Raw genomic sequence first — 18,331 nt, forward strand, 5'->3', positions numbered from 1 at the left:
GTTGTCTGGCAAATAGTGAAATTCTATTTTGACAAGATTGTTTCTGTCAAATCTTAAAACTCTATTTTGACTAGCTTATTGTGTAAAACAAAACAGTATAAACAAAACAGTATTTACTGATGTTAACTCACGTATTTCTTGTTTATTTCATCGGTGTAAGCTTGAGTTTATTTAACTTCGCATGTCTTTTCATCGATCTGTTTGTTATTCTTAGTTTTTTTTTTCATCGTTCTTAATTGTGTGTGTATTTTTTTTCTTCTGATAAATCTTGAAACTGTTTTGACTTACTTGTGTAGCGATTTCTTTTAAACTCACAGGGAACAAAAAATAAAGCAAATAATCATACTTTAAATAATTGAACTTTAGCCTATTATTTTCGGGAGGTATTGGTTAATAGGAGAACGTCAGGAGGTTCGAGTTCGGATCTCGGTTCGTCCTTTTGACTGTTGGATATCCTAACCCTAATCCGAGTCCACCCAGCTCTAATGGGTACTGGAGTAAAGTAAAAGCTGCTGGTCAAGAAACATATGAGCTTTATTTCATCTTTCCAGTAGTTTGCTTTGTCGAGAGAAGAATCTTTACTATTTAGTTCTCAACGTTTGTCCCACATTCAGTCTGGCTGTTCTTATTTTTTTAATCTTAAAAATGTGTTTTGACTCACTTTATAGGCAGCGATTTCGTTCAGATTTGCAAGGATAAAGTTAAGTAATAAAAACACAGGTAGCCATACAGTGGCGTAGCGATGTCGGGTTTCAACCGGTGCGGCACTTAATGGTGTCATTCCCTAAAGGCGCAGCGACCCTTCCCGAGGACAAAATTTCAATTTTTGATTTGCAACCCCCGTCAAACTTTCAAATTGCACAGCCTCCCCTCAAACTTTCGATTTGCACCCCCCCCCCCCCCCCCCCACCTTCAAACTTTTTTATTTGCACTTTAAAAAGACTATTTAACACTCGAATTAATTACTTAATTAAGTAAAATTATAATTTTTCTCTTATTCTTTTTTCATTTTTTTTCATTGGTCACCCCCCTAAATGGTGTCTCACGGTGCGGTCCCCACCCCCACCCCCCCCTCGCTACGCCACTGTAGCCATATAAGAAATAACAGGGTTGAATACAATCGTACGCGCAATTAAACAAGTAACAGCGGAGTAGCTGTTAGTCACGGTTGTGTAATTTAACGACTGAGTGCCGAACACGGACATTAAGAAAGAGAAGTCGAGATAGCACGGATCCTAGCGTCACATAAAGGCTTCACCAATACTACCCTCTGGCGTGTTCCCAACCGTGGCGGACCTAGGCTTTTGTTGCCCTCTAGTACATTATACTACCCGCCCTGGGAGATGTTCCTTGTCCGAACACGTCCCAGACACTTGGGTGTTGTGTCACGATACAAGGCCCTGGCGTTAACGTCGAAATCAATGGGCACTTAAAAACCGAGGGACTGAAAAGAGGGGGCCTCTAGCCAAAAGAAGGGACGTCGGCGTTTCTACAAATCGAGCGTCAGACTTAAAGTTTATAATTACATGTTCTTTTTTTTTACTTATTTTTTAATTTATTTTTTTATTTTTCGTATATGCTTTTAAAAAGCGTAATTAAGTGTTAGGTGTGTATACCTTTGTTAAAATCATCACTGATAAAAATGAAAGCGAATTGAATTAGTTTTAAAATCTTGGAAATCTTTTCATATTGTTCTACGTGATTAATATATTTAACAGAATATTTTTTATAAAGGAATAGACACATTAAGCACAAAGGTTTAAAAGCTATGGTATGGTATATAAAAACATCAATGTCCCAACATGTTCGCCAGGGTAGTACGTGCCACAATTACCCCCCCCCCCCCCTCTAACCCCTTTCCTAACTTATTTTACTTGTTCTAGCGTGTACGATAAGCCTTGTAGTAGGTACGGGCCATTCCTCTTTTGACAACACGGCCGAATGAACATTTTTATTGACATACCAATGCAATTATAAGATCATCAAAAACATTAATATTGAAGAGGCCGTAACTGCCAATTTGAAACGAAGCATTAATGATTTTCTGCTGGGGGCCCATTCAGTCGTTCGATAGTAGGTTCCTTGTGTGACAAGTCGGGCAGAATCATAAATTTTGTGTGAAATGTATCAGATGTGTCTCGGTCTACTGATCTAAGTAAAAAAAAAAACGATCACTGAACAAAGATCAAACCAACGAATTAACATAGAGCTAGTCAGTTCAAGGTAGCATGTTTCCAAATTGTATTAATTGCTAAGTAAGCAAGAGGCTATTAGGACCATTAATTCAACTCAAGACCACGTTGCTTGTACCATTATTCCCAACCACAAAATGTCTTTCTCTTCTAGTTTCATTTAATTTTCGTCTAATATATGAAGTTCAATTGAGTATGTGACCGTGGATAGCGGATCCGCGATTACAAAGGAATAGAAGATAAAAAAAATAGACTTCAAAGTACTCTTCGTCTAATTTAATGATATACAAATTAGTATTGAAGGTGTTATAAAACACATTTCATTTTTTTTTTAAATTACATTGTTAATAGACGGCATGTGTATTAAAGAAAATTAAAGATAATGTATCACCCATCACAAAATTTTTATTTGTGTTTGAAAATTATTCATTTAATCCTTTAGCACTGATTACGTCCCTTGAAAAATTAGGAAAAAACAATAGCTTCCCTTTAAAAAAAACCGTTAAATGGGGGGGGGGTGATTTACTTTTTATTACTTTGTTTTGGTGTTGGGAAGAAAATACATATTAGTGTGGATTGATCAAGTCAAATGGCGTAAGTAGAACACAGATATTTTAAATACTGCCTTATTAATTTTATACACTGAACGTACTGTTTACTAATTATTTTAAACAAATCAATAACAGTTTAGAGGCCCGCTCCTAAATATCCCCTTTGTTTACCTCTATCCGTTTGCGGATAAGCTCGGGATATTATAGTCGTTCACTAAATTGAATCAGGCGCGTCCGCTGTCGCCCGGGCATGGTTCGATTTGGCGCTCTGGGCTATCTTGTGAGCAATATGGTGCATTACTTCGTTTTAAACAGTAAGATAGACTGTTGATGAGAAAAGTTACTAAAATCGAATCGAATCCAGGCGTCATTCGGCGTCCCGACATGGTGTTATTTGGCGCCGGGCCTTCCTGTGTCAGCAATGGCGCCTATGTTCGTTGACGTGAGTGAAAAATACTACGAATAAGCTTGGGTATTATAGTCATTTACTAAGTTGAATTAGGCGGTTCCGCCGCGCTAGACTGTGAGCACTTTGTGTTTATGTTTGCGTTTGTGTTTTCTTTGCGTTTGGGTTTGGGTTTACGTTTATGGTTGATTTTGGATTTGCGTTCGGGTTTAGGTTTAGGTTTAGGTTTGTTTTCATTTGATTTTTTTGTGTTTTCGTTTGTGTTTGTATATGTGTTTGCGTTTTGTTATATTTGAGTTTTTTTGTAGTTATTATTATTAGCATTATCGTGTATATGTGTTGTATTGTCAAAATTAAAAATTAAGTTAGAATCATTCTCTACATGTTTAGCAAATATTACAGCCAAAATGGAAAATTTTATAACATTTCAAAAATAAGTACAAAATGACCTTTGTTTTTTTAGTAAGTCTTGAAATATTCAAACAAATAATATAATAATAATTTATCTAACATTTTTCTTTACATAAAAAAGCTGAAAGGAGATGAAATAAAAGAAGTAGACGACAATATTTATGATAAGAAAATAAAAGGGTCTTAAAGCAAATTGATATATATGTTTGTTTTTGTAAGGTTCAATGCATTGATAGCGGTGTTAGCAAAGGATGGTGTTTTGATTGAGGATATTATTCCAAATATTAATTACCCAGTTGATTTGGAAAAAAATTGTAAGTAAGTCAGGTAGTTTACTAATATAAAAAAGCCTTAACTTAGCAATGGATCGTCTTATATTTAGCTGTTAAATGTTTTTTTTTATTCAATGATTATCTAGTTGGACACACTAAAATATATGGTAAAACTTAAATCAAATGTTATTCATTGAGTTTGTGTTGACTTTGTTTTTTTATTTGAGCTTTTGTGGCCTTCCGAAATATAGAGTTAAGTATATGTCATTTTCTTTAATGGTTTCAATGTTATATTGTGTGTCTTAGATTTTATTTGATAATTTTATATATTGGTTGTGTGGACGTCGCTTCCCTGACCTTGACGACCTTCTGGTCCAGATCCTTGTACCTAGTCATGACGTCATCAATTTTGGACGGTACGCTGCAGGTCTTCCAGGTGTCCTCTGGGCACTGCCTGTAGTGGTGGAGGATGGCGTCAGTCGGTTGTATGTTGGCGCTGGGGTTAAAGGTAATTTTTAGGGTTGAAGGCATACAAATACAGACCGTTTCATGCAAATTATTAAAGACGTGTTCTCATGTCAAGTGCCATGTTGTAGGTATTTTAAAAACTGCCTTTTATTTATTTTGTACACTGAACATACTGTTTACTAATTATTATTTTTTAAATCAGTAACAGCTCCTAAATGTACTCTATGTTTACTTTTTCCGTTTGCGGATAAGCTTGGGGTATTATAATTGTTCACTAAATTTAAACAGGCCCAACCGCAGGGTTCGATTTGGCGTTCTGGGCTCAGAGGCGTAGCGAGGGGGGGGGGGCTTGGGGGGGGGGGACATCTGTCCCCGGGCGCCGACCTTAGGGGGGCGCAAAATTGAAAGTTTGAGGGGGGGGGTACAAATGAAATGTTCGAGGAGGGGGTGCAAATCGAGTTTGAGGGAGGTGTAAATGAAAAGTTCGATGGGGGTGCAAATCGAGTTTGAGGGAGGTGTAAATGAAAAGTTCGATGGGGGGTGCAAATCGAAAGATTGAGGGGGGGGGGGCTGCAAATGAAAAGTTCGAGGGGGGGGGGGGTCCAAATCGAAAGGTTGTCCCCGGGCGCCGTGAAGTGTCGCTACGCCTCTGCCTGGGCTATCCTGTAAGCGATATGGTGCATACTTTCGTTTTAATCAGCGCGATAGACTATGGATAAGAAAGGTTACTATAGTCTTTAAGTGAATTAAATCAGGGGGTCTTTCGGCTCCCTGACATGGTACTATTTTGCGCCCGGGCCTTCCCGTGTTCGCTATGGCGCTTACGTTCGTTTAAGTAAGTGCAACAGACTATCAATAAGTTTGTGTAATATAGTCGTTTACTAAACTGAAACAGGCGGTTCCGCCGTGCCCCAGCATGGTGCAATTTGTCACCCCGGGCTAGACTGTGAGTACTTTGCGTTTATGTTTGCATTTGTGTTTCTTTGTGTTTTGTTTGTGTTTGCGTTTGTGGTTGGGGTTGTGTTTGCGTTTGTGTTTGCGTTTGTGGTTGGGTTTGTGTTATGTTTTTTGTGTTTTGGTTTTGATTGCTTGTGGTTAGGGTGGGCAATGCCGGGTAAATACTGATTACTAAACACACATATCATGGTCTTTACTTATAGGTTTTTCATAGAGGCCAGTGCATGGCCTGGCCGGGATGGCTAGTTTAAATCGTAAAAGTTAGCCATCCTACTGCCATCACCACTGCCATCACCACCGCCCCCATTCTGCAAGTGTCCACATAACTCGACTTCACAATGACCCCCCCCCCCCTCTCCTATCCAAGATGGACGTCATTAGTGTGTGGATGTCCCAATGGTATCATGCAAGAGTTTGAGCCAAAAAGTAAGTATTCATTTGAGGTTAAATGGTGGGGTGGGCATATTGCCTTATTCCTTTGAGTTGTGTTGCGCAGCTGATAGACTTTTTCAGTTCTGGAAACTGGGTTGTCTAATTCAATATAAAAAATTAAAGTTCACGTAAGCGAAATCGATAACAATTAAAATATTGAAACTCAGCCTACGGATATATAGAAAAAAAAACTCACTTGCCGAAGCCAGGCTTGGAGAACACAGTGTGAGTAATTGACGTGATGACACGTGACGGCTGGTACACGTACTTGTAGCACTCCCAACGTGGCACCGTCGTGTTCCTGACAGATGGTACAAAATGCCTTAATTACTACAGGTACTCACAATTTATAGTTGTCCTAAATTTAGTACGATTTGTTACACAATTCTAAAAACGTGTTTGCTAAAACCATTTAGGCACATTCATTTGAGGAGTAAAGTTACTTTATTTCTTACAAATTGCTTATTAAAATGCTCGTTAATGTAGAATTCCGACTTTACATTATTGTATTATAGATATTAGGCGTAGTTTAGTGATTATGGATACGATATGGATAAAAGACTGATTGGCGGGTTGTAGGATTGAGTGATTGACAGATTGACAGAATGACCGACCAAAAAAACGACCGACCGACCGACCGACCGACCGACCGACCGATCGATCGGCCGACCGACCGACCGACCGACCGACCGACCGACCGACCGACCGACCGACCGACCGACCGACCGACCGACCGACCGACCGACCGACCGACCGACCGACCGACCGACCGACCGACCGACCGACCGACCGACCGACCGACCGACCGACCGACCGACCGACCGACCGACCGACCGACCGACCGACCGACCGACCGACCGACCGACCGACCGACCGACCGACCGACCGACCGACCGACCGACCGACCGACCGACCGACCGACCGACCGACCGACCGACCGACCGACCGACCGACCGACCGACCGACCGACCGACCGACCGACCGACCGACCGACCGACCGACCGACCGACCGACCGACCGACCGACCGACCGACCGACCGACCGACCGACCGACCGACCGACCGACCGACCGACCGACCGACCGACCGACCGACCGACCGACCGAACGAACGAACGAACGAACGAACGAACGAACGAACGTACGAAAGATTGACTGAAACTTGCTAGCTTAAAGAAAAACGAAAAATGAGGCGAATTATTGACAATTATTATTTCTTCTTTTACATCCATTTAATGTTTTTTTTTGCCAATTCTCAGCTCACTTAAAACACAAAAGCACATACAAATGCGCAATACATTTTCTACGAATATGTCTGAAATAAACAATTTTGCAAGTTTGTTTCTTATTGCGAAAGAGTTTAGCAACCTTAAAAACACTGCGGATATTGCAAAAGAACGTTAGCAATTATACATTGTGTACTTTATTTCTTCATACTGGACTCGCTTAAATAGACTTAATGTGCGATTTTATAATTTAGCTCCTAGATGCATCGCTGACCTAATCCTACGAACTTGGTTTACACGGGGCCATCGACTTACCTGAACCGTTTGACCATAAGTTGTTCTTCAGGATTGCTAGCTGGCCAGGTAGTGAGGAAAAACTCCGTGTGGAAGAAAAGTGCTGAAGCAGTCGGGTGCTGGGACCATTTTTCCTTTGTTAGACAAAGTAGATAGTTTTAGATTAGTGTGTGTTTGTCGGTGTGTGTGTATAATTGTTCCTTTTTACAGAGAGTACATAGTTTTAGATTGGTGTGCGTTTGTGTTTGGTGTGTTGTTGTATGTCTGTGTTCTTTTGCTACATAGAATAAATAGTTTTAGATTGGTGTGTGTTTATGTTTGTGCGTGTAGAGTGTGTTTCTTTGTTACACATGGTAGAATGTTTTAGATTGGTGTTTGTATTTATATGTGGTGTGTGTGTAAGTATGTGTGGTTGTGTGTGTGTGTGTTTGTTCCTTTTCTTAGTGCGTAGATAGTTTTAGTTTGGTGTGTGTGTGTGTGTGTTCCTTTTATACACAGAGTAGATAGTTTTAGTGTGGTGTGTGCTTGTGTGGTTGTGGTTGTGTATATGTTGCTTTTATGTGTATGTGTGTGTTCTTTTGTTCACCAAAGTAGATAGTTTTGGATTGGTGTGTGTGTGGTTGTGTATGTTTTGTTTTGTTCAACAGAGCAGATAGTTTTAGAGTGGTGTTTGTATGGTTGTGTTTGTGTTTCTTTGTTAGACAGAGTAGATCGTTTTTGATTGAGTGAAGTTTCCTACTTTGTCGGTGCAAATAACAATGCCCAGATATAATCTATGTTTTTTTATATATTACCAAATTGATTCGAGAGAGATGTATGGGAAGAGACTTTACTATAGAAATATCGTTAGCTGTTCTTTTGTCACATTGAGTATATATTTTAAAATGCTTTTTGTCAAAATGTAGTTCCTTAGTGTGGGTACTGGGGGGGGGGGGATTTGATATATTGAGAAATGGTGGAGGGGGGCTTGATATTATAATAATGTTATAGGCAAATATTTACTAAACTAACCTGAAAGAAAGTTTTAAAATCTACTTCCTTGCGTGGAATGATCATTTCGTCAACATCATGACTTATGATGTAATCGTATCCCGCCATTCGATGCCTACACTCCAGGACCGACAACGTTTCGTCATAATTAAACTGTGCAGTACGCTTGTAGGCTTCTGAAAGTGTTCGAGTTTTGGGCTCTCCTATAAGCTCGTAAGGCTGCAAGTCTAGAATCCCTTCCTGTTGGTAATGTCTAAACACTCGAGTTAAACCTTCAGGATTTCCCAAGTCGTAGATCAGAATTTTATCAACTCCCAGAAGTTTTTGCATCTCAAACCATTCAATGGCTTTCTGGGGATCAATTCCTCCACTGTGAGCTATTTTACCACAAAGTGCAATCCCAGGTTGTTTTGTTGGGTACAGAACTTTCAGAAAGTTTTTCTGGTCCGTTGGGCACTTTGAACTTGATGTCAAGGTTACATACTCAGGCATGTTGTTTACGGAAGTAACTGTACCACGACAAACATACTGCCGTGCGACATAAAGTTTTTCATTGGACGGTCCGCCCACAATATACTCTCTCAGGTAGTAAGAAGCCGGCGATAAAGTCAGAGTCACGGACTCGGAGTCGTGGTAAATGACGCAGCAGTTATAGCCTTGTTTAGTGGCGTCCATCGTTGTCAGAATCAGCTCTGCGTCAAAGCTGGCAATTTGTTTATTTTCCAGCTGCTTTTTCTTGTCCACGTATTCGATGTTAGCGATGGCCGAGTAGATGTAAATTTCTTCATTCGACACACGAGTAAAAGGGCTTGTACGACTAGTAGGTGTAGGTAGCTTTTCGGTTGTTGATGGAATTAGAACTGTTGCTTCTACGGAATCTTGTGCGTTTGATTGGAATGTTTTAGTTTCACTTCTCAATTCAATTTGATTAATAACAACTTCTTTTGGTTGTTTATAGCCAAAAACATTTACCTGTGTAAAATAGTATATATATATATATATATATATATATATATATATATATAACAGTAAATAAAAGTATCTTTCTGTCGTATTTTATCGTCACCCTCACATAATGTTAGTCAATAACCCCTAACTAATAGTAAGTCTATGTTTTTAACTACAAAATGTATTGAATTTCTATGCTACAATTTTATTTACTTTCTATATATTTTCTGCTTAAATATACATTCTGTAATTTCCCTTCTAAGTGGTGTAGTCCAAGGGAAAATGACATTTACAGTTAATTCGTGCATTATTTACATGTTAATAATTCAAGAAGTATTTTTCATTAATGTAGAAAAATTGTTCTTTTTAAATTTATTCTCAAAGTAAGTGTTTAAATTTTAAATCGTTTACTTTAAGTTATTTTGTTCATGATCCAAGCATCTCAAATAATATTTTAGTAAGTTACAGTATACATTTTATTGAGTGTAATTCTGGGTGTAAAAGACGTATATCTGCAATTTAAAGTATTTCAAAAGCATTTCTAGTTGATTTTTAAATGTCAATAATGCTATTGATTTACTAACACCCTGTTGCCCACATTGTTACTGATTCACTCACAAATCAGTTGCCAACAATGTTATCGATGCACACCCCATTCAGTCGCACAAAAATGTAATTAGCCACTCACCACCCAGTTGTTCGAGCTAAGCCTCACTGTTAGCACCAACACCAGCAACACGAGAACACCTATTTGACATCGTCTTGATAAACTTGCCATCTTTGTATTTCTGAATAATTGAATCTAACGCGCCAGTTGACAAAGACCCTTGATAATCTAGATGTAGCTTTACAGCCCAACTAAAAATAGTTAAATGCTAAAGCTGGTGTCATTGTACAAGGATTAATTATCATCTATAAATTAAATATTGGTACTAGAAATCAATAAAGATAATTAAATAAACATGTGTTTGTTTCGTTGAGCGCAAAAATGTGTGTTGGGTTTTTGATTTTCGTGTTATTTTTCTTTATGTTAGTTTGTTCCGTTGTGATCTGAAGTTCATTTATATCAACTGCAGGTATACAAAATAGTAGTTATTGTGATAGCAATTTATTTAAAAGTTCAGTTACAGCTAATGTTTACATTTCTAGTTCACAGATTAAATAGAGAGAGGTATTGTATTCATGCACATAAGTTAAATTAAATTTTGACAGTTTTCGACGTTTTGCATTACCCTACTTTATTAATATCATACTCGAAAAAAAAATGTATGGCTATCGTGAAATAATCTAAATCGTGATTTTGCTATACGTTTTGCGACCTTCAGTGCCATAAAAAGAAAGTTTTGCAATCCTGTTTCCTCTCTGTCTGTGTGTGTGTGTGAGAGTGCGCGTGCATGCTTGTGGGGGTGTGTGGGTGGGTGTGTGACAACGATAGCTGGAGTACAGTTTAAGTTTTGTTGACAAATTTTGATATATAGGTAATATGTAAATAATATTGTTCTAGTTTGAACAGGTTTTATGAACTTTTGAATTACAATATTGTGCTTTACACTATTTCCATGTGAGCACGATTACTTCAGAAATTTTTCAATTATGTATACGATATTTTACAGATAAATAAAAACTTTTACTTTTATACTTGCATCACTTAAACTTACATCTCTATTTTTTGTTTCCAAAAAACTAAAATACCCAATAATGTGAGTATTGTTTCTGTTAGCTAAACGAAATTTCATACATAAGTATATTATGTTTTTCATAATTTTATTTCTAACATTTAAAGATTCCCGGTGTCCTTAAGTAATACTTTACGCTGTTTCTGTTTTCCCGAAAAAGGCAATTAATATTTGCATTAGAAAGTACACATTTTACGCTCTATAATACTCACACATTAGGTGCTCAATTCTTTTTTCTGCGTGATCTTATTCCGTTTAAAAAATGCATACAAAATGTTTTGATTACAAGTAAAGCACTAAAATGGAGATCAACTGAAAGGAATAGATCGATGCGTGTCTGCTCTTCATGTTATATGGTCATGTGAACAGACATTTTGTAGTAAATTTAATTAACATGTTAGCAATAAAATTTGATGCGCATTTTTCTTTCGACATTTGAACAACCGAAAGTGGTACTTCACTATATTTCCGTCTGAAAACGAGTAGTTTCCGGGAGCTAGACATAATTTCATACATAAGTGCTATTTTTGAATGATTTTCAAATGTTTTCGTAAACTGCGATAACAGGAAGTAAGTGGTACTTTTATTCTACTTCTAGTTTCTAAAATACCGATACACTGAGTACCTTGTTAGTAAGACGGACGAAATCTCGTATATATAAGTCTAAAATATTACACATTTTGTAAAAGTAAAGCTCCCTTTTCAAACCTCACGGTCTATAGGGCAAGTGAATTAGAGTCCACTTGTTTCTGTGACCTCGGCATATGAAGAGATAGTGTGGTCAGCACTATGCCCAGCCGCCTTTACGTTCTCTAACGTGAGTTAGGTAACCCTCAGAGTTGGGTGGACTCAGGGACGGTCTACTGACTTGAACCCAGATTTGAACTCGATACTTACGGGTTAGCTATTCAGCTCTCTACCAAAAGACCACTCCGTCCCTTTTTGTACTTTCAAATATTGAATGACTATCGATAACTGGAAGTGGTACTTTATTCTAAATCTGGTTTCTAAAATACTGATAATTTGGTACCGATTGATCTAGGTAGAATAAACTTCAAAAATACATAAATGATCTTATTATTTTGATTATGTTAAACTTTAAAGTAATATTAGGTGACGGAAAACAGTAGGCCCCTACTTTAAATTATTTCGATTTCTCAAAAACATAAATATTTTGAATTTTTGTGTAAGCAATTCTTTCTACGCGATTCTATTCAATTCCAACTGTTTAGGCCTAGAATAGAGTAGAAAATAAGTGCTTTATATTTTAGTACTAGCCGTCCCGGCCAGGCCCTGCTCTGGCCTCTGTGAAAAACCTTTCTGTTAAAGACCATCACCTGTGTGTTTAGTAATCATCATAAACCCGGCATTGCCCACCCAAACCACAACCAACCAAAACCAAAACAACAAAACGCAAACATAACGCTAACACAATAACACATACAAACGAAAACAAAAACCTAACAACAAACCCAACCACAACCACAAACACCAATACAAACACAAAGAAAAAACAAACAAAAAAGCAAACGAAAACAAAAACCTAACAACAAACCCAACCACAACCACAAACACCAATACCAACACAAAAAAAAACAACGAAAAAGCAAACGAAAACAAACCAAATCCAAACGCAAAACCAACCAAAAACACAAATACAAACCCAAAGAAAAAAACACAAACAAAAACGAAAAAAGAAAGAACAAAAACGAACCAAATCAAAACGCAACCACTAACGCTAACCCACCTAAACACAAAGAAAACACTAACGCGAACATAAACGCCCGGGGCGGAATCACCTGTTTTAGCTTAATGAACGACTATAGTACCCCAACTTATTCATAGTCTTTGCACTCACTTAAATGAACGCGCCTGTTTCAATTTAATGAACAATTATAATACTCCAAGCTTATCAGTAAGATACCTACAACATTTGCACTTGATCAATCCCCGCTAATTATGTAATTATTTTTTCCCAACACCAAAACAAAGTAATAAAAAGTAAATTCTTTTCCACTAATGCAATGGTTTTATAAAGGGAAGTAATTGTGTTTTCCTAATTTATCAAAGGGAAGTAAGTGCTATAGGACTAAATAAAGATATAATTAGAATTGTTGTAAAAGATGATATTTTTTAAAAACTTGTGTTTAATGAACATGCCAAAAATTATTATTATCAGTTTGAAAAATGAAAATTATTTCCCAACACTTTCAATAATAATTTTTTAACTCATAAATTTAGACAAATGCGCACGATAATAGTCTAACACTTTAATCAATCAAAGTATGTCAACGACAAACATATGTATTTTTACATACAGCATTGAGCTTTATATATTAGATTTCCTTCCTCTCCTATCTAATCACAGGCGTAGCGATGGCGGGGCCGGGGGTGCGTACCGCACCGCGTGACACCATTTAGGGAGGTGACACCATGGTAAAAAAATTACAAAATATTAAAGCTTATACATATATACACTCATACACTCATACATATATATATATATATATATATATATATATATATTTATATATATATATATATATATATATATATATATATATATATATATATATATATATATATATATATATATATATAGATAGATAGATAGATAGATACCCACCTAAAGACGACACTGTATCTAATTATGAGTGTAAGCAATCTTCTTTTTCTTAAAGGAAAATAAATTCCATACAATCTTTATTTACTTCTCATTTAACACATTTTTAAGCACACACACACTTCGCACAAGTTTGTCTTTACATTGTGTTTAATTGTGTTTAATCACTTTAATCTAATCAAATGTTCTTACCTAGTAGCAATGTGTTATTAGATTAACTCTCCTCTGTCTCAAAAAGCCTGCGAGATTTGTGTAAGGACGTAAACTGTAAAAATCTTTAGCACTCAGTACATGAGTGAAGCCCCGCCCACTGAATTAATTTTGAATTGCCCATGTCCTGGGCGGACTAAATTACAGGTATGCTTGCGGAAGATACGGAACACAAATTTACCCTACCGGGGGGGGGGGGCGGGGGCATTATTTTATCAATCTGTAATAATATGGACAAATTATGTATGTTTTAAAATGATATGTTATATGAGACAATAGCCGTATCGTGTTTAGAGACCAATTACCGCAAAGTTACTGCTACTTTAGGTAGTGAGTTTATTCAGCTGAGATCACTAGCTTACACATTTTATTACTTTCTCGTATAAACGAAATATAGAGAAAATCTAGTAACCGTAGAAAAAAAAACATATTTTTGCAAATCTCGACGTTTCGGGGGTCCCTGAGTCGGAAAAACATAGTTTTGCAATCTTGCCCGTATATCTGTGTGTGTGTGTGTGTGGGTGTGTCTGTGTCTGTGTGTGTGTCTGTGTGTCTGTGTGTCTGTAAACACGATAACTTGAGTACCGTTATAGCTAGGTTGATGAAATTTCATATATAAGTATTATATCAAATTTGATCCGTATCAACTTTTGAGCGATTTCCGATAACAGGCAGTGGATATTTTTCTACTTTTAATTTTTTAAAAAGTCTACAACTTGAGTACTAATTCATATAGATAAATGAAATTTCACACGTAAGTAAAACATCTAATTCTCTGCCTTCTATTTCAAACACTTTCTTTAAAATGGTCATAGTTATAATTTCAAAATATTTACAATCTGTTTGTAGTGAAATATTGTTCATATATATATATATATATATATATATATATATATATATATATATATATATATATATATATATATATATATATATATATATATATATATATATATATATATATATATATATATATATATATATATATATATAAGATAATGTTACCAGTGGCGCACTTCTCTTAGAAAATGCTTGCCCGACCACTGCCCCCCCCCCCCCCCAACAAAAGCTTTAAAAACATTCCTAGGAAAATGTCTAAAAGAAAAAAAAATTGTCTTTTAGAAAGCGTCGATGAAAGAGTTTTAACTACAATTGTGACCTTCGTAATGTGTTTTTTTTTTCTCATAAAGTAAATTCAAAATGCCATCATTAAATGTATTTAAACTTCAATATATAAAACTAGCGTAACCGTCTTCGCGAGTTGCCGCGGTCCAAAAAGAAAGTCTGACAGATCGCGGCGGCCGCGACTAACTTTATTGAACGACTGTAATATTGCATCTTATTCGTATTCTATCGCACTCTTTGAAACTAGCGTATGCGCCATAGCAAGGAATAGCACTGGGCGCCAAATAGCATCCTACCGGGGCGTCGACCGACGCAACTGATTCAGTTTAGTGCAAGACTATAACGACCTATCTTTTCCATAGTCTATCGCCTTGTTCAGAACTAATATATTCGCCACAGCGTTCACGAGGTAACCAAGGACGTAAACTTTCAACCTGTAACAGCGAAATATTATTTTTTTCGCATAAACCTCCCCAGGAGTACTCTCAACAACTTCCCAAAGTTTCAGGGCGATAGAGATTAAAGGTGCTGCAATGCATAAAAGAAAAAAGAAAATTTGACGAAATATATTACGGGGGTTTCATCAATGCTTTACTAACCCTATATTCTTAGACGCGTGACCATGTTTTCTACAATTGAGTTATTTAAGTGTAAACAATCTCTGCGCTTGGATCATATTTATCATGTCATCATTTTTAAACAGCTTCCGCCGTTAATCACTCGCCGTAATATCACCATTAATCACTCACCGCCTAAGTGTCGGGGACGTAGGGGACTCGGCTCGGTTTAATTATAGACTATCGTGTACCGCCGTGTCAATATTGTAGGGTGCACCTTAAAACTAATGTAGGCGCCATTGCGCTCACGAAAAAGCCCAAGGCATTAAATCACACCATGCATGGGCGCAGGAGAACACACCTGATTCGATATGGTAATGATTATTGTTACTTTTTTTTGTCTTTAGTGTATAGCCTTTTTCTAAAGACCATTGTAGGCTCCATATTGCTCACAAGATAGCCCGTGGAACTTCAGGTCATGCAATAGCCGGGATGCTAACGACTGCACTTGTTAAAGTATTAACGCTGAATACAGTAGTACCCCTAACAAGCTACGCAGGACGCCCTATTAACGGATACAAGTGCTACCATAGCCACTCTGGGCGCCATACCGTGTATTGAGAAAACTTGCACTCTTCCGGGCGCTGCCCATAAGGCATTTTTTTTTCGCAGACTCATCAACTCATATACTCCTCAGCTTCACACAGTTTCATGGTAGTTGGATGAACGGTGTCAAACCGTATCCGAGTTTTGCTTATAGAGAGGAAAAGCCACCCAATCTAATTTAATTTTTTTTTTTTTTTTTTTTTTTGCAGAAACATCCCCAGATTGTATTCTTAACAAAATGAAAGTAATAGTTGTGCATAAAAGACAAAAAAAACAAAAAAAAAAAACAGACACTTTTTATCCCAGTCCAAATATTTAAACTTCCCACCTTGGTTAAATAGCAACGAGAACGAATAACTCTATTATATGTGATATTTGCTCTATAGCTCCATATACACAAATTAAAACATAAAATATGAATGATATTTCTTTGATTGAGAAAGCCATTCATGGGTTATAGTCATGCAACTCTAGTGTAAATAAAACATGTAAAGTACTAAAAACAAATTTCATAAAAAAACGTTAAAATAACAAGCTTTTATGTAATAGTGCACTAAAAAGTAGAAAATACATTAAACGCTACCATTTAAATTGCTATAAAGAAAAGCGAGGGTCTCTTTCTACATATTAGTAAAGTTAGCCAATAGATATTTAAGTAACCCACGCTTTTCTTTATAGTAATGTAAAAGGTAGTGTATCATTTATTTTCTATTTTTTAGTGCATTATTACATAAAAGCTTGTTATTAAAACGTTTTTTATGAATTCTTTAAAATACATATAGCTTTATAGATTTATAGCGCTAGCTCACATCTCTTATTTACGTTAGGAAATAGAGTAGCTGGGCATAGGACTGAGCACACTATATTTTCAAATATTGAGGTAGCAGAATTATGTAAACACAAGGTTAGACATGGATACGTATTCCCTTAACCTTTGCTCTAGCAAACACAGCCCCCAACACCCACACCCAAAAAACTATTCACCACACTTCACAAACAAGTATACCATTCCGGCTACCCGCCCCCGCTCTTCCCTTTGTATGCACACACAAATTCACCTTCTTACACTCTTACATCCTGGTACTATTTCACGGACTACTATCTAAATAGAGCTTAAACAAATTAAAACTAACGCCCGGCTTTATCTGTAGTATAATTTTACCGTAAATTGAATACAAATAATGGTACACCTGCATAAAAAGCGTAGCGAAAAAAATTCGCCCCCTGCTTTAAAAATAAAAACATTTTTTATTCTATTTAAAATTTAAAAATAGTCGTGTTAACTTTTATTCAGGGCTTTGTGAGTTTTTCAATTTTGTGTGAGATATTTCAGTAGGTTTTTTGTATCGTGTGTTTAACGTCTTTATACTTTTTCCTGAATGTACAAATTCCTATTGTGCACTATTTTCTGTGCGCGGTTTTATCCATTGGGACTTTTTTGACACCGGCAGTGGCGGAACTTGCATACCTGCGACGCAAGGGGGTTAACGTTGGGGGATGTGAGGAATTTTTACAGGTAAATAATAATAATAATAAAACAACTTAAATGTAAAAGTGCAATTCTTCACGCACTGCTAGTTGTTTTGTAAAAGAAAATCTTTATTAAATTACGTATATTCTACAGTCAGTATCCAATGCTTTCCCCCAATCATTTAATATTACTACGCAAACTGTAGTGTAAAAGAGGCAAACGTTTCGTGCCCTACTGCTCCCCTTTCAATAGCCTCACAGGGACCATAACATTTTCACACAAATTTATATTTACTTCTCGAAGTGGTAGGGAGGGAAATATGTTCGGGCAAACATTTAGTGGGCCCCAAAAGTGTCGTCAAATTTAAATGTGTTCATAAACATTTTACTATCACGTGTTATATTTTTTGTAATACGTTGGAGAGGCTGAATTTTATTATCCTACAGTCAAACACAAGCAGTCGATGGCAAACTTCTTTGAATCAATGCCCATAACTCGGGACTAATTGTGTAGCACGGTGATTTTGCGTAGCGTTTGTTAGGGGTAAAATCCGTAGTTAAAATCAATTATCTTTTTCACTTTAATATGGACTAGTATCTTGTTTCATAGAATAAATTAAATAAAGCGGGAGTGATCTCCCCTAAACTTTCTCGAATATTCTTTTATAACGCTACCTGGGATGGCAACTCGGGATTAGACATGATTTTTAGTACGGTTTAATGTATCGAAATTAGTGGCGGAACTTCCAGATCTGCGAAGGAGGGGGGGGGGGGGGTTGGAGTTGGAGGTGTGGAGACTGGACAGTGGCCAAATATATTCAAATTAATATTACAATTTTAAAAATGTAAAAATTCAATTCTTCGAGCAATTATGTTTTTTTTTGTAAAAGAAATACTTTAGCTATGATAAAATTATGTA

The 18,331-nt window shown here is 36.8% G+C and overlaps 1 protein-coding gene across 3 annotated transcripts in view; it reads right to left on the reverse strand.

Annotated features, from left to right (window-relative positions):
- Nucleotides 1-3,960: 3,960 nt before the first annotated feature.
- LOC131955384 (uncharacterized) overlaps nt 3,961-18,331 on the reverse strand; it is a 35,935-nt gene continuing 21,564 nt past the window's right edge. The window contains exons 1-5 of one of the 3 annotated variants that reach the window (XM_059319506.1): nt 9,834-9,968; nt 8,219-9,169; nt 7,229-7,341; nt 5,886-5,990; nt 3,961-4,328 (exon numbers count right to left, since the gene is read on the reverse strand). In XM_059319506.1, coding sequence (XP_059175489.1) covers nt 4,142-4,328; nt 5,886-5,990; nt 7,229-7,341; nt 8,219-9,169; nt 9,834-9,923 — 1,446 coding nt within the window. In that variant the 5' untranslated portion in view covers nt 9,924-9,968 and the 3' untranslated portion in view covers nt 3,961-4,141. Of the gene's footprint in view, nt 4,329-5,885; nt 5,991-6,841; nt 6,857-7,228; nt 7,342-8,218; nt 9,170-9,833; nt 9,969-18,331 lie in introns of those variants that run through there. The other 2 variants (XM_059319507.1, XM_059319508.1) reach the window with 2 other exon arrangements.

Source organism: Physella acuta, unplaced genomic scaffold (genome assembly GCF_028476545.2).
Source record: "Physella acuta isolate Inbredline_101_S28 unplaced genomic scaffold, ASM2847654v3 ptg001064l, whole genome shotgun sequence".
NCBI classification, from domain to species: domain Eukaryota; kingdom Metazoa; phylum Mollusca; class Gastropoda; family Physidae; genus Physella; species Physella acuta.